Source organism: Balaenoptera musculus, chromosome 19 (assembly GCF_009873245.2).
Source record: "Balaenoptera musculus isolate JJ_BM4_2016_0621 chromosome 19, mBalMus1.pri.v3, whole genome shotgun sequence".
In the NCBI taxonomy this organism is placed as follows: Eukaryota; Metazoa; Chordata; class Mammalia; order Artiodactyla; family Balaenopteridae; genus Balaenoptera; species Balaenoptera musculus.
Window position 1 is genome coordinate 60,337,458 of NC_045803.1, and position 16,443 is coordinate 60,353,900.

The 16,443-nt window shown below is 54.9% G+C and overlaps 1 protein-coding gene and 1 non-coding gene across 2 annotated transcripts in view; one reads left to right on the top strand and one right to left on the bottom strand.

Annotated features, from left to right (window-relative positions):
* Positions 1 to 1,038: 1,038 nt before the first annotated feature.
* Positions 1,039 to 16,443, top strand: part of SPG7 (SPG7 matrix AAA peptidase subunit, paraplegin) — a 29,779-nt gene continuing 14,374 nt past the window's right edge. The window contains exons 1-7 of the mRNA XM_036832635.1: positions 1,039 to 1,238; positions 3,431 to 3,533; positions 4,706 to 4,795; positions 11,217 to 11,458; positions 13,739 to 13,878; positions 14,880 to 14,982; positions 16,086 to 16,211. Coding sequence (XP_036688530.1) covers positions 1,056 to 1,238; positions 3,431 to 3,533; positions 4,706 to 4,795; positions 11,217 to 11,458; positions 13,739 to 13,878; positions 14,880 to 14,982; positions 16,086 to 16,211 — 987 coding nt within the window. The 5' untranslated portion in view covers positions 1,039 to 1,055. The remainder of the gene's footprint in view (positions 1,239 to 3,430; positions 3,534 to 4,705; positions 4,796 to 11,216; positions 11,459 to 13,738; positions 13,879 to 14,879; positions 14,983 to 16,085; positions 16,212 to 16,443) is intronic.
* Positions 3,103 to 3,209, bottom strand: LOC118886000. The gene has a single exon (XR_005017632.1). It is a non-coding gene; the product is annotated as a U6 spliceosomal RNA (small nuclear RNA).

Below are 16,443 nucleotides of genomic sequence, written 5' to 3' on the forward strand. Positions count from 1 at the left end.
GCCAGGCACTAGCTGGCACTCAGTAAGATTGGTTATCGTATAATGACCTTAGGAATTTGGGGATTACAGAAAAACACACAAACAAACTTAAGTCACCATAACACAATCAGCAGTCTCAGAGCTAAGGGTTCAAGCACCAGACCTCCCGGGGACTGGGAAAGAGGCCGGGACCCTGGGGTCCGGAATACCAGGGATAAAACCACAGACTCCCCCACCCCCTCCCAGGGATAGAGCGGACTACGTCCCCCGGGCTGTGATCCTGGTCTCCAGAGCTGGGCACGACTTCCAGAGGGAGTCAGCCTGCCTCCAGGAGAAAATAACAGTGGACGAGATGGTTACCTCTCCAAAATTAAGCATCTATAGGCCAAGATTGCCAGCCGCCTGCGCCGGGGGGCTCAGCTACCCTCTCCTGAAGTCCTTGCTCTTACCCTAAGCCCCTTCCTCGTCCGCTCCGTCCGCAGGACCCTCCGGGCACACCCGGGCAGGCTCTGCGGCCAGAGCCCGGACCAGCGAAGCCCTCCTCCCCTCGGCAGCACCCTCTTAGCGCCAAGACCGCGCCGGGGTCCAAGGGTCGGAGTAGGGGTTAGGGTCCAGGTCTGAGGGTCGGAGTCGGGGTCAGGATCCGGGTCTGAGGGTCGAAGTCGGGGTCAGGGCTGCGGGCAGCCCTGCCATCTGCGCACGCTCCGCGCCCCTCGGGCTCCCTCGCTCGCTCTGAAGCCTCGGGACCCGTCGCGCCAAGTCCCTACGGGAGCGGCGGCTCGGCGCGGCGTTCCGATGCCCTCCTTGGCTGCAGCTCTACTCGAGGCGCTCTGCACGAGGTGGCACCTCAAACCGCTAGAGAACTCCAGTCAGATTAGGGGCGCAGCGGACGCCGCGAGCGGCGCGGGAATCCGCGAGCAGTGGACTGAGGCTTGGCAAGCTTGACCGCTCAGGTGCCCCAACAAGGCCCGGACCGCGCAGGCGCCCCGAGGAAACCGCCTCCGCCCCCCCCCACCCCCGACCGCGCAGGCGCCCCGAGGAGGCCCCGACCGCGCAGGCGTTGCTTCCGGGTCAAGATGGCGGCTGCGTTCTTGTTGCTTCGCGCTCTCCGCCTGGGTCCCGGGCCAGGGCCTGGGCGGCTGCGGGGCCCCTACTCTGGCTGGAACCCAGGCAGCTCCGCCAAGACCGGGTGGAGGTGGCCGTATGTTGTCCACAGGCCTCTGATGGGTGTCGTCGGGCCTGGAGGACGAGTCCTGCAGGTAATGTGCGGGGAAGATGCCCTCCCTCCGCCGGGTCTTCGTCGTCCGAGAGGCCGCTTCGGCCGGCAGCCCGGGGAAGGAGCGGGGGCCGAGGCGGGCGGGCAGGCAGCCGGGGAAGGGGCGGGGGGCGAGACGGGCGGGCAGCCCGAGGGAGGGGCTACAGGCGAGGCCGCACAGTTCATGCTTGGACTTTTCTAGTCCTTGTTTCGTGTGTTGGTATTTTCTGCCCGTCTTCCTGGCATTTTGAAATTGAATCGAGTAAGAGTTTCATCCATTTCTGGCAGAGAACTATTAGCTCATATAGATCAGATCCCACCCAGATGAATTCCAGCACCTTCCAGATGCTCTAAGTGGGCTGTCAGAAAGTTTTTTGTGTGAGCAAATTACCTTGTAACTGTGTTTTACTTTTGTCGTGTAGCTTGACATGTTATGGATTCAAATTCATAGACCCTCTATGTGAAGGGTGTGTTCCAGGCACTGTTAATGTTAACATTTCACTCTGAAAACAAAGACCCTGAGTTCTAAGCTGAAAAATCAGCTTTTTTCGCGGATTTTTTTTAGCCCTCTCTTAGGACCTCGACTCTCACATTTTAGGTTATAATGTATTATTGTTATTGTATTTCACCATAACTTGAGGACCAATTTCATATCCTAATCCTATTCTAGATTCCTGGCCACCTTTCCTGAGTCTGAGGGCAGCTCTGGCTGCATTACACTTGTTTTTGTTTTTGCTGTTTAGTTATGTTGAGAAGGAAAATCATAATTTATTATTTTTAATCAGATTCTTTGATTATTCTACGAAAATAAATAAGGACTGAAGTGGGCAATTCACACATACTTGTGAAGTCTAAACAGATAACCTCACCAGTGGCTATAATAGTAATAAAACAAAGTCATCTGGTTTAAACAAGCAGTGTTCAGGGCTGACTTTGAAGAATGCCTTTTTTTCCCCCACTGTATCTAACATGGTGATGTTTCTCAGTTATTGGGCCCAGTCCACACTCTGTGGTCCTCCCTTATATGCCTCCTGGTCATCGCTGAGCCAGGAATAGTAGTATTAATTAAATGGGACAATAATTCTGTGGAGGAGGAATTTTTAACCTGCTGCTGACAGGAAACTACATGTAACATACTCCTTTGGTAAGGAGTTACTTTTCTCCGTAATAACAGCAGACCAGGGATGAACTAAGGGAAAAAAATTAAAACTAAATAATAAAACAGAAATGAAGAAATTGCCACCACAGAGATAGAAGAAATTAAGATGGACCGTTGACCATAACATAAAACACATTCAAGCAGGAAACTGGTGGACTACCTGGGAATGTTCTACAAGGAATAGTCGTCTGGAGTTGTGGGGAGCAAAGGGTCTGGGCAGCCACTGTGGCCTTTGCTCCTTGGGTCCTGCAGGAGGGTTGTGAGCCTTGGCTCACAGAATGGCAGCCAGTGTTCTGCACCTTGAGTTCAGCATTTCTTTGACTTGCTCACTTGCTTTTAAGGTTTTTTGTTTTGTTTTGTTTTTTTATCAACATCCCCATTTTATTTTATTTAGTTTTTTTTTTACTATTTTTTTAAACATCTTTATTGGAGTATAATGCTTTACATTGTTGTGTTAGTTGCTGCTGTATAACAAAGTTAATCAGCTATATGTATACATATATCCCCGTATCTCCTCCCTCTTGCGTCTCCCTCCCACCCTCCCTGTCCCACCCCTCTAGGTGGTCACAAAGCCCCGAGCTGATCTCCCTGTGCTGTGTGGCTGCTTCCCACTAGCTATCTGTTTTACATTTGGTAGTGTATATATGTCAATGCCGCTCTCTGACTTCGTCCCACCTAACCCTTCCCCCTCCCCGTGTCCTCAAGTCCAAAAATTATGGAACGCTTCACGAATTTGCGTGTCATCCTTGCGTGGGGGCCACGCTAATCTTCTCTGTATCGTTCCAACTTTAGTGTATGTGCTGCCGAAGCGAACACTGCTTTTAAGGTTTTGATGTTGTTTGTTTTTTTCTTTTGATGTTATGTTAAAACTTTGCAATAATGCTCAGACTGTTGCTTCATATTTCAGGACAGTGTAAATATTACAAGTAAATAAATGTCAGAGCTTTTAGGAAAGATTTTGCAGCAGGGAATTAGTCTGCATTGCCTGGGCGCGCTGTGGTGTTGGTGTGACTGATTCTCTGTATCGCTCTTTTCAGAGTTTCCAGTTGCGACTGCTAACCCCTACGTTTGAAGGAATCAGCAGATGGTTGGTGAAACAGCATCTCGTCCAGAATCCAGTCGGACTCTGGAAACTTCTAGGTGTGTATCTTTTGAAGACAGAGGTGACAGGCAGAGCCTATGGCATTTGTGAATAAATTCAGAAAATGTTGCTTGTTTGGCATCGTCAGAAAAACGAAATCACGAAGAGGACCTTCGGCCGCTACTCATTGTGAGCCCTCAGATGCTCTGAAATGAAGTTTATGAGGAGGAAATTTGTCTAAGGTCTGAACAAGCCATTTTTGCTTCTTTTGAGTTGTCTCTCTTTTTTTTGTTTTTAATTCTGGTAATAATTGGGCTGCTTGACAAAGGTTTTTCATGTGCTGTAGCCAACTCTAGGAACATTTAGTAAGGAGCTACAAACTGGCTGTGTATGTCTTACGTACAGAAGGCAAGTAAACACAGCCTACAGATAACGTGCTTTTACACTGGAGTTGCACCGTTTAATGAGATCTTGTGACATCCTGCCGTCTCTTTTGATCTTAGGTCAAAGGACCGTAAGCGTTGACACCTGTACTTTTACTCCCCCCCCTTTATTCAGTTGGAACAGGGAAAAAGTGAAATCTCCCACTGCTACATACGTGCCCACCCCGGTCACGGCAGCCTACACGTGCCCCCAGTGGCACAGCCGTCACCTCCAGACACCCCCGTGTCAGGGGGACATCGAGGCAGTTTTATTTGTGATTCTCTTAATGTGTGTGAAGAAAGGTGCAGCCCAATCACGTTGTGAGACGCTTTCCCCCGTTTTAAGCAGTGGTTGTTTCAGACCTTGGGCGAGTTAGAGCCTTTGGTGTGAGGAGTGGTCCAGGGGCGCGTCTGGGTGAAGGTGGTGGCCCGGGGCTGCTGTTGCTGCATCGTGCGGAAGCCACTCGCCGCTGTTCATTTGTTTAAAGTCATTTAAAGTGACTGCATGTCTTGAAAGGGCTGTTCTCCAACAATTTCATGACACTTTCTCAAGTTTGTGTTCATCATTTTTATTTCCTCACGTTGGCTAATTTAAATTACAAAAACACGTACTTCAGTTGAAGTAGTTCATTATTTATAATGAGTAGATATTAGAGTAAGAATGACTACCCCAGCTTCTAGATCCTGTGCACGTATCTTTCAGATAGTTTCTGTTTTGTTTTGGTTGTCTGGGAATACACTCTTCTCCTAAGGGTTCTCTTGTAGTTGCAAACCTGTTTGTTGTTAAACACTTTTCCTATTCCTTGTAGGAGGCACGTACTACTTTAACACCTCAAGGTGGAAGCAGAAGACTAAAGGCAGTGATAAAGCCAAGGGGAGGAGCCCTGAAGATGACGAAGGTATATCCATCAGATCTTAAGCGATGGCTGCCTTGGTTGTCTGCACGTGTGTGCTCTAGTCTAAGGAATAGGAAGTCCGTCCTAGGATCACACCTGCCCCCGTCCCTAATGCAGTTGCTGGATTCTTCCTGCCCATCCTTTTGGGGACGGCTTCATCAGTGCCTGTGTCCCGTGTTCAGAGTACCTGAAGGCGGGTGGGGTTGCTGTGCTCTGTGTGGAGAGGGTGGACCTCGGATCCGCTCTGGACTCAGAGCTCTGGGGGAGGAAGGCTCCAGGACTCCTGGGCCGAAGCCCCACTCTCGTGCGCACCTGACTGGTGTTGGCACTGCCTCCAGGCCTGAGGAGCAGCCCCAGAAGCCAGGATGGTACGGGGCATGGCCCTGGGGAAGGAGTGGGGCCCCAAGCCCCGGGGCACAGCGAACTCGCTTGCAAGCCTCCTCTCGACTCTGGAATTAGGACTCGATGATTGTGTGAAGGGGAGGGAAGTGAAAAGGGAACTTTGGACTGAATTGACCTCTAAGATGACAGCTGGCTGCAGGGAGCTGATACACATGGAACTTGCTAGGCCTTAGGAGTGCTTGGAGCGTGTGGTCAGTGATTTGTGCACTCCCTCTTCAGAGTGACCCCGTCACTGGCCCTTTCTACACACGAGGACGCTGGATGCCTGCTCTGTGCCGGGTCTAGGGAGGGACACACGTGTGGGGAAGTGGCGCCGATTTTGACGTGGCTGCAGTGGGTTGTGGTACGGGACCCGAGACCCGGGGGCCCTGGAGGAGGTACTTTACCCAAAGGCCAGCCATGCTCAGAACCAGGCTCCTGTGAGCCCCAGACGCCTCAGGGGGGACGGCAGCCTGAGAAACGCTTTCTTTATCGGACCCCGGGCCTGTCACAGAACTGCACACAGACTGGTCCCGTTCCCCAGGCCCCATCTTTCCAGAAGGGTGCAGCCATCCTGGCAGCTTAGTTGGAACAAGACGGCTTCCCGACCAGGTTTTGGTAACCGTGGGGAGGACCTTCCTCCCTAGTCTGGTCCAGAAACGTCTTCAGGAGCTGGGGGTCTGGAGGTTCGGCCCCAGAGCCCACTGGTTATGGGGTGAAGCCCCTTGTGCTCGACTTTCTAGGAGGGGCTGCGTTTTCCTGATGCTCACGTCCATTCTTCGCTGGCGGCCCCTTCGTTCACCTTGAGAGGAGCTGTAACTTTCCATTGGTCTTGACTCCTGTAGTGCCCTTGGTTGGGTTCAGATTAGACGTTTCTGGTTGTCGACCTCCTGGCCGCAGGCTCAGGGAGTGTGGGTGCTGCAGGCTTCCTTCATCATCACCCTCGGGGGAAAGCCCCCAGGGGACTTGGCTCTTCTTTTTTTTTTGTCTTTTTATAAATTTATTTATTTATTTATTTTTGGCTGTGTTTGGTCTTCGTTGCCGCACGTGGCCTTTCTGTAGTTGCGGTGAGCGGGCTTCTCATTGAGGTGGCCTCTCCTGCTGCGGAGCACAGGCTCTAGGCCCGCGGGTTTCAGGAGTTGTGTCATGTGGGCTCAGCAGTTGTGGGTCACGGGCTCTAGAGTGCAGGCTCAGTAGTTGTGGTGCACGGGCTTAGTTGCTCTGCGGCATCTGGGATCTTCCCAGACCAGAGATCGAACCCGTGTCCCCTGCATTGGCAGGTGGATTCTTAACCATTGCGCCACCAGGGAAGTCCCCCCATGCATTCTTAAACATTTCACTGCGTGACCTTTGACCATGGGTATTTTTCTTTATTCTTCCTACTTTTTTTTCTCCTGGCCTCACCGTGTGGCATGTGAGATCTTAGTTCCCAGACCAGGGCTCGAACCAGTGGCCCCTGCACTGGGAGGGCCAGGGAAGTCCCTCCTACAATTTCTTTTGATATTACTTTTCTATATTTTTCCTGCAGTTTCATTGGTTTTGTTAGCAGTTCCAGGTCTCTTACGCCGCACGTTTCCACGTGAATTTACTTTGCAGGTTGTACTTCTTCTGCCTTCCTGGGGTGTGGCGCCGGCAATGCCAGTTTCCCCGAGGTTTGTCGGCACCTGACTGTTGAAGGGGATCCCGGTCAGGAACCCTCTGCTCGGCGCTTGGCAAGCAGCACCTTAATAGTGATAACTTGTCGCTTATCACCGAGATCATAGTTTTCCTTTAAAGCTGCTTGTTTGAACACGTGTCTTCATGTTCTGAGATACGTGATGTGTCTTCAAGTGTGTCATTCATTTCAGAGACATCCTGAGCTGGAGGAGGAAGGTGAGGGCTTGCTTGATGAGAAAATACGCAGGGTTACGGAACCCTGAGGAGGCTGATACTGGCAGATGTGAACATTGTTTCCTCCCAACAAGTCAATGCTGGGTCCAGTAACACATAGATTAATGGAACAAAGTAGGAAACCCAGAAGCAGAGTCTACTTTGTCTAAGAATTAGCAAGTAACTAAAGTGGCATTTCACACGGTGGCAGAAAGGGTGGATTGTATGAGAAATGGTTTGGAACCATTGCTTAGTTGTTTGGAAAGAGATTAAATTAGACTCTCATTCCATGTACCAACATAAATTCTGAGTGGATTGAATCATTAAATTTAAAAAGCAAAACCGGAAAAGAATTAGGAGAAAATAGAGGGGACCATTCCTTAACTTGAAACGGGCAAAGCCTTTAGAAGGAGAAGGTAGGTGGGCCAGAGCAGCTTCTGCGTCTGCCTGGCCTGTGGCCCGTCGCTCAGGCTGGTGCATGGTCCTGCGGATACTGACTTCTGGGAGGAGTGGCCATGGCCACTTCCTTTCTGCAGCTCCTGACCTGCCGTGGCTGCGGACACGTGCTCCCCCCGCTGAATCCCGTCGCAAGTTACCATCAGGCACTGTAGCGCCGGGGACCAGAGGCAGAGTCAATCTGGAGAAAGGGGCGCGCCGGCTCCTTCCGTCCGCCCGTGCCGCCGTGCGCACCTGGTGCACACCTGGTGCACACCTGATGAGGCGGCGGCCCTGGGGCGGGTCTGCGCCTCCCCGCCGCCTTCACGTGGTTGTTGCATGCTTGTTCATTTTAGGCTGAACTGTAGCTTGCTTTGAGAAAACGGGATAAAGTTCATGTCCGTTAAATTTGCATTAGACGATAATTGCTCGCTTAAGCAAAGATTTTTCTTCCGTGAGGGAGTCTTCTGGACTGTGAGGGAGTTGACTGGCCCGTGAGCTCTCAGCTCTGCAGACTGCGTGCAAGCAGCACAGCCCAGCGTCCCGCTCAGACCTGCCCTCTGAGAGCCTTGAATGAGAAGGGCCAGTCCTGAAAGGTTATATACCGTTCGATTCTCCCAACACAAGATTACAGAGCTGGAGAACAGATTAGTGGTTGGAGTGATGGAGTTGTCGTGTCTTGACTGGTGATGGATACGCAGACATTGACCTGGGACGAAATTGCACAAAACTAAAACCACACGGGAGCGCGGGTCACAAGGGGTGGCTGTGTCAGTAGTGTCCACGTCTTGGTTGTGATGTTGTTTCCGGTTTTGTCAGATGACTGTTGGAAGGCCCTGAGCCCAGTAGATGCGGAAGAGGGGCCTCTGTTACTTCTCACGAGTCCGTGGCGCCTACAGTTACATCGTCGTGAAAGGTTAACAAACAGTGATGGCTGGCATTTCCAGAACACCTTTTGTGGACGGTGCCCCTTTATCCTCTGCGAGGTGCACCTCGTCTCCATCTTCAGGTTTCTCTCCAGGCTGTGGGTCAGGACCAGCCCCGTGGTGGTATTAACGAGAGCCGGGGTATCGCTGCGTCCTCCCAGTGTTCACGGCACAGTGCTCACGGCTGGGGTGAACACCTGGAGGGCTCCTGCAGTGCTCTCCTGCACGTTCAGCAGTGTCGTAACTTGTTCATCTGTCTTCAGGTGGCTGGTTCAGGTGACTCTCCGCAGCAGGTGACATCCTCCGACCCCCAAGAAGGACTCGTGGGACCATAGTTTTCCAGCGGGCCCGCAGGCTGCTGTCCAGCGGGTAGACAGTCTAACGGCTTAGGAGGCAGCAGCCTTTCCTGGGTGCTCCGGGCAGTAGAGAGTTTGGGGTGACCCTCAGCTCTCCGCGAGCTGGATGTGGGAGGAGCTGTGCTCACGAAGGCCGGTTCACCCCCTGCAGACAGAACACGGGCACAGGCGCCGGTCGGCAGCCTCGTGTCCCCGAGTCTGGAGGGATGATGGACTTGGTGGGAAGGAGACAGCGGGCCTTCGGAGTGCAGGGAATGTCCTTTCTGCCCAGAGCGTTCACATGCCTTTTCTATGTAGAGTCTCAGGGTCAGATCTTGTTTCATCTCTTACACCTCAAGAATCTTCCATCTGTTTAGCCGATCCTGTGTCTCACCTTCGTATCTTCCCTTATTGTTTCCCGTTGTCTTTCTTGGAGCGGCCCTCATGATTCCATACCTGATCAGTACTACGGATGTATGTCTTGTTACATTTGGTTTCCTTATGTTAAAATTTCAGAAATAGAACTAGTTCAGCCAGTTCCGGCTGGCGTGGCAGGGCTGTCGGGAAGTGCGGCTGCCGGCGTTGATTGCCCCCCGCTGGGTTGTTAGAGAGCAGGGCTGAAGGTTAAATATTTGAGAGAGAGGGCTTCTCACCTGAGAACATGAATCTGCTGTCCACAATCACAATAAGTGGTCGCCTCTATGAGCTTGAAATATCAGATACACTGTTATAATCTATTGTAAGATAGGGTAATACCTAAAATGTACCTTCGTGTTTTCTAAATGGCTGCTGCGACAGTCTTCTCAGGCTTCAGGTTTTTACTTTTATTTATTTTTTATTTTTTAAATATTTATTTATTTGGCTGCGTCGGGTCTCAGTTGCGGCACACGGGATCTTCAGTTGCAGCATGTGGGATCTAGTTCCCTGACCAGGATCGAACCCGGGTCCCCTGCATTGGGAGCGCGGAGTCTTAACCACTGGACCGCCAGGGAAGTCCCTCAGGCTTCAGGTTTCTAAACCGATTTAAAATGCTTTCGAATTCCTCCAGGCCGCCCGTTGGAGAAGCAGGTGGTGTGTGTGGGTGGCTGCACCTCCAGGCTGTGCAGAGGGCAGGGGGCCTGAGTCCCTCCACAGTCTGTCCTTGGAGAGGTGACCACGGCCAGCTCCGCTGTGTGTGTCGGCGTGGCCTCTGGGGAGGGTGAGTGAACGGTGGAAGCTTTGGTTGCTGAGACAGGTCTGTCTTGGGCAGAGCTGGTGAAGAATTGTACACGCATTTCTCAAAAGGCGTCGTTAACCGCAGGTCTTGCAAAAGCTACATGGAGTGTTAGGAAGGATGGGCCCACCCTGCACAGGTGAGCGAGGCCGGGTTGTTCCAGGGCCTCCTGGGGTGTGGATGAGGTGTCCGGTGGGTGCAAGGACTGGGGAGGTGGGCTCCTGGGGGCGGTGGGCTAGTGAGACCATGTGAAGTGCTGAGTCGACAGCACCGTGTCAGTAAAACGCAGCCCCTGCCCGCGTGTGATTGGTGGGAGGAGCACCGTGGCCTGGCCTTTGCTGGGACCCTTTCCCATCTGTGCTGTGGGCCGGAGGGAGGTGACGCCCCGGGAGCTCCTGTGTCAGGTGTGAATCGGGGGAATTGATCTGGTGGTTCTGATAAAGAACGGGCCTCCAGACTCTGTGTTTTGCACTTCTAAGTGTGCTGTTTTTCCAGTGTTTCTGTGATGGGTGCCGTGCAGCTCGCCTGAGTGTCACTCCCAGGTGGTTGTGTGGGGGGAGGGCAGGTGGTGGTGGAGAGGCTGTTGTCATCAGGGGCCTGGGCGGGTCGGTATCTGGTCAAGCCTGGAGGGCCCGCGAGGGTCGGGGGTCGTAGTTGGGCAGATGTGGCGTCACTGTGGAGCTGCGCTGGTCCTGGGAGGCTTTTTTTTTGGGGGGGGGCTATGTTGGGTCTTTGCTGCTGCGCGCGGGCTTTCCCTAGTTGTGGCGAGTGGGGGCTACTCTTCGTTGCGGTGCATGGGCTTCTCATTGTGGTGGCTTCTCTTGCTGCGGAGCACGGGCTCTAGGCACATGGGCTTCAGTAGTTGTGGCACTCGGGCTCAGTAGTTGTGGCTCATGGGCTCTAGAGCGCAGGCTCAATAGTTGTGGCGCACGGGCTTAGTTGCTCTGCGGCATGTGGGATCTTCCCGGACCAGGGCTCGAACCCATGTCCCCTGCATCGGCAGGGGGATTCTCAACCACCGCACCACCAGGGAAGCCCCCTGGGAGGCTTTTGACTTTAAAAATGGTTCCATGTTATCCGAGCAGGTGGGACCTCAGGGAATGGGATGTTGGTGACCTTGGACGGCGTGTAAGCAGTCACTGTGTTGAGGCATCGGCTAAGACGCAGGATCATACCGGAGACAGACACTGCCGCGGGGACGTGGGTGGGCGGGGCGGGGGCGGGGCTCCGCCCTGGCCTCACACCCGCTCCCCCCCACCCCGCAGAGGAGCGGCGGCGCCGGGAACGCGAGGACCAGATGTACCGCGAGCGGCTGCGCACGCTCTTTGTCATCGCTGTGGTCATGAGCCTGCTGAACGCGCTCGGCTCCAGCGGCGGCAACATCTCCTGGAGCGACTTCGTGCACGAGATGCTGGCCAAGGGCGAGGTGCAGCGGGTGCAGGTGGTGCCCGAGAGCGACGTGGTGGAGGTGTACCTGCACCCCGGCGCCGTGGTGTTCGGGCGGCCTGTGAGTGCCGGGCCCGGCGGGGTTGCTTAGAACAAGCTGTGAGTGTCTTGATTTAAGGAGGAGGCCTGGAGGCTTTGAGAAGGGGGCGAGGCAGTGCGGTCCCGGCGGGGCTGTGCAGAGAGGAGGTGGGAGGGCGGCAGGGGCTCTGGGCTGAGGGAGAGGGGGCAGCGGGCGTCCCGGCTCTGCCTGGCGGGTGGGTGGCTGGAGCCCAGCGGGCAGGGGAGGGAGGGGATGGGGCTGTCCGGGCTGAGAGAGGAGAGACGGGTGGGCAAGGGCCGGCCCTGGGCAGGAGCAGGAAAGAAAGGGGGCGGAGGAGAGGGGCCCTGCGAGGGGGAGGGGAGGCTGCAGGCTTCGTGCCAGGTAGAGGGTTGGGCGTCAGGGAGGGGGAGAGACGCCCAGTGACAGCGCTGCTGCGAAGCAGGTGGGTGGGCGCACGGAGAGCGGCTGTGCAGACCCTCCTGTGAGGATGAGTCCGTGTCCAGCCTGCCTTCCCATCTCCGACCCCTCTCATTTACCCCCAGGAACACGACGCCAGCATTAGGCCCTGGAAAGGTGACATCGATACCAGAGTATTTTCTTTTTTTCTTTTAATATTTTATTTATTTATCTGGTTGTACCGGGTCTTAGCTGCGGCAGGCGGGCTCCTAAGTTGTGGCATGTGAACTCTTATTTGCAGCATGCATGTGGGATCTAGTTGCCCGACCAGGGATCGGACCCGGGCCCCCTGCATTGGGAGTGTGGAGTCTTATCCACTGCACCACCAGAGAAGTCCCCCAGAACATTTTCTCACACACTTATCCTGTTTGTGTTTCCCAGGTGCCTCTATATTGGCCTGAGAGCCTTTTGTGTTAGTGCTTTTAATCCAGGATCCAGTCCAGGATCATGAGTTATACTTAATTGTTGTGTTTCTCTAGCATCCTTCCCATCTTCTGCTAAAAGCTTAGCCAGTGGGAACCCAGGCGCCTCTCTCCACGCGGGGAGGCTGAGGGCTTTCTGGCTGGACTCGCTCTGCTCCCTGGAGCTCAGGCTTGCTCCCGTGGGTGGAGCGCTTTCTCCCCGATGGTTCCCTCCCACGGTGCCCCAGAGCACGCCCCGCGGGCACCCCGGGCGCTGCTCTGCTTCTGGGCTGGTTGGGTGCTGGGCTGAGGGGGCTCATCCTGCCCAAGCCAGCGCGGCCATGGGCACAGCCCAGCCCTGCCAGCCTCTCCTTCTTCACGGCTGGGCAGATAGTAGAAGTTAAATTCCAGTGCGCTTGAGAGGCCAGGGGCAATGGTAGCCGCTGCCGGCCCGAGGGCGAGGGGCCCGGCGGCTGCTGCTGAAGCGGCTGATTCGGGCCCAGGGGATCAGAGAAGGCTTCACAAGACGTGGGGTTGAAGGGGCTTCTGGAATCATACGTTTTGCCTTTGGATTTTGAAATAGAAAGAGGATCCTTTCCACGTTTTTCCCTTCCATCCAAATGGGCCAGGGAAGGTGTTTGAGTGATCAAGGATCAATGAAGTTCAGACCAAGCGTTTGGGGTCCGTTAGGTTAGTCCAGCCACTAAGGCCAAGGGGCGTTCCAGTGCCAAGCTTGGTTGTGATGGGTGGGGCCGCTGTGTGCCCCTCCATCTGGCCTTCTGAGCCCACAGAGTGGAGCCTGAGCGGCCACTCGTAACGGTGGTCATCCCGCAAGACTTTCAGGAGACTTCAGAGCAGGGGGAAATCTGGTTGCTCTGTTTAGATTCCAAGAGTGTGCTTAGAATCTGAGCCTGGAACACTCTAACCCTGGAAAGCATGGGCTGGCTGCCGGAACGACGACTGACGTGGGCTTAGGATGGAGGTGATGGGACTGTCCCGCCAGCGTCCGGGAGACGCCGCCCGCTCCCTCTTCCGTAGTCTCCCGTCTGCCTGAGGACCGAGGAGCCCACTCGGTTGACTGTCAGACCCAGCCGATGGTTAGACAGGGAACCTTCGCAGGGTGACTGGGGCAGCGGGGTCCAGCACTGCAGGTTCCTCGCCGAGGCTCTGCTGGGCCCTCACAGCGGACTGCGATCCGGGTGCTGAGTTTAAGGCGCACATGCTGCCCTTCGCTTGCTTAAAATGTGTTTTCGTGAACATCTCACTGTAACTGTGTTGGAGAGAACGAACTCTCCCTAGACGTGGAGGGGTTTCTGAGTGGCAGGCCTCTGCTTCTGAAGCCCTGCCGTTGTCCACACACTGTGGCTGGGGCACCGTTCTCTGTCCTCAGGGTCAGCGGTCTGGCCTGTTCATCACTCGCGGTCCCTCTGCTTTCTGCCCCCAGCGGCTGGCCTTGATGTACCGAATGCAGGTGGCAAACATCGACAAATTTGAAGAGAAGCTTCGAGCAGCTGAGGATGAGCTGAATATCGAAGGCAAGGACAGGATTCCGGTTTCCTATAAGCGGACGGGATTCTTTGGAAAGTAGGTTGGTCATTTCTGTGTGCCTCTGAACTAAACCAGGCTTGACTTTGTAATGTGAGAAACAAGCCCCAGTAAAAATCTCACACTGGCTCTGCCTGCAGTGAGCTAGAGCCCCTCATGGGAGGCGGGCGCGTGAGGGGCGGCATGAGGTGGGCCAGCTTGCAGTCACTTTTAGGTACCACTTCCGCTGTCTGTGGTGTTTCCGAATTCGGCCCAGGTTGGGTTTGCTGTTGCCTGCAAACAGGAAGATGAGGCAGGAAAGGGAGAAGCAGGGTGTCCAGTGGAACTTCTTGGTTCCGTGCTGAAGAGAGACGTAGAGACGGTGCAGGGCCTGTGGGCGGCGGGGCCTGCAGACCCCTTGGTGGGAGCACGTTCATCAGCGGGTCACGGGCCATGTATCTGGACGCTACTGTGTGCAGAGGTCTGCGTCCCCTCGTGGTGACCGGCGGCGTCTGTGAGGTGCTGTGTGTCTGTCCCACAGCCTCTGGCTCCCGAGGGTGCAGGGCCCCTAGGCTGCACCTCTGCTTGTTGTAGGGAATGGAGGGGGCACACCTGGACGGGTCCCCCTCTTCATCTGGGGGGTGATGCCCTACAGTTTGCTCTTTTTACCGTTATACCGATTTTGCCTTAGTGACCAAAGTTGATGGCCTACTTTTGAAAACAAAATACGTGGAAGGTGGAGAGCTGCTCTTGGCAGGCATGAGTTCCCCCGGGGCTCTGGACGGCGGGTGACGTTCTGGCTTCACGCCACGGTCGGGTTCTGCGTGCCCAGCGCTGCTGTGCTCCAGATCTGAGACTTCGGGAGCATTTGATGCAGGAGGGTAGTTGGTGAGAATGGGACAAGGAAACCCCTTTTCAGCGCTGGTTCCACAGGCTGATCTCAGAGCGAGGGAGCCCTTCTCATCTTGGGAGCGTCTGCGGGCCCAGCCTGTGTGAGGCCTGTGTGTCGGCTGCCCGGCGGCCGGGCCTGAGCCTGTGCCCACCTTTCTCTCTCATGCTAGCGCCCTCTACGCCCTGGGGATGACAGCTGTGGGCCTGGCCATCCTGTGGTATGTTTTCCGTCTGGCTGGAATGACAGGACGGGAAGGCGGATTCAGTGCTTTTGTAAGTTGTACGAATCGTCTCCCCGAGCTTGTGGTCCTGGGATTCGTCTGTGTGTGCTGACCCTTTCCCGTCACCTGCAGGATGAGTGCACAGTGGACGTCAGCCTGGACGTCGTCCGGCAGCTCTTCTTTCCTTCCGCTTGGCTGACCTGGGGGGCGCAGCACCGGCTCCAGCCGAGGCCCCCCTCCTGGCGTTCGGATGGCTGAGCCAAGGGGTTTACACTGCGCTGTGTCCTGCATTTTGCACTCTCAGCTGGATGTGACTATTTGGGGGTTTCCCCTGCTAGCTGAGACAGCTTTAAAGGTTGTCTTTAAAAGGCCGACCTTTATGCACTTCAGAAGTATTCTTCTGTTGTCATGGCATTCACTGTAACGTGCACTTTCCCTCCCCCTCAAGGTGTACCTGGCCTGTCAGCCACATCAGCAGAGGGCCGTGGAGGAGCCCCTCCTGGGAACCGGCCGGGGGGACAGAGCGCCCCAGTTTCCCCCTGGACTGGGGCCCTCGGTAGCTCAGGACGTGCACGCACACTGTCAGTGGCAGCATGGTGTCTCGTGGGGTGCGCCTTACCTGGCTCAGCCAGTTTGATAGTTCTTGCACACTTTGGGCTGTTTATTGTTGTATTTAAATAATACTGTGGCAAATCCCACGCAGCTGCATCTTTTGAGAGCCTGTCCTGAAGGAGATCGTGGCTGAGGTTGAGCTCCTCACCAAGAGCTTGTCTGTCCAGCCAGGTTGCGCTCCAGAAATTGACCAAGTAACTTTTTTACCAACATTCCCCAGAACTGCGTGTCGTTACATAACTTTTATAATCAGAGAAAGAAATCACACGATAGTGGGGAAGGTCACATGGCGAAATAAGATGGCTCATGCAAAGACGTTGAGTCACCTAGTTGACATGGGGAGTGTTTTCCTTTAAGGCAGATTGCTGGATGCCGGGCAGCTTTCTAGCTGTCAACGTCCTCATGTGTCTGGACCGTGCCCTTAGCCGCCGTCTGAGTGAGTGGGGACGGTGGGGCAGGACGTGCAGGTGAGCCGGCACCCAGGGCTCCTCCGCCCTGCCCTACTGGGCTGCACAGGGCTCCGCCCTTTGTCTTTCTGCCCAGAATCAGCTTAAAATGGCTCGCTTCACGATTGTGGATGGCAAGACGGGGAAAGGAGTCAGCTTCAAAGATGTGGCAGGAATGCATGAGGCCAAGCTGGAGGTCAAGGAGTTTGTGGATTATCTGAAGGTGAGCGCGTGGTGGCGCAGGGGGCGGGGCCGACTGCCCGGCCCGGGGCCGTGCTACATGGTGAGCCCCCTGCTTGGCCGGCACCTAAGTGGTGGCTTCCGTGACCATGGTGCCCTGCGCTGCCTGTCACCTGTCACCGCAGAGCGCTCTGCTTTCCCAGAGCCACTTGGACGTGGCCAGTCCGTGACCCAAACCTCCCGAGAGTCACATCCCGAAGATTGTCTGGAGCGCC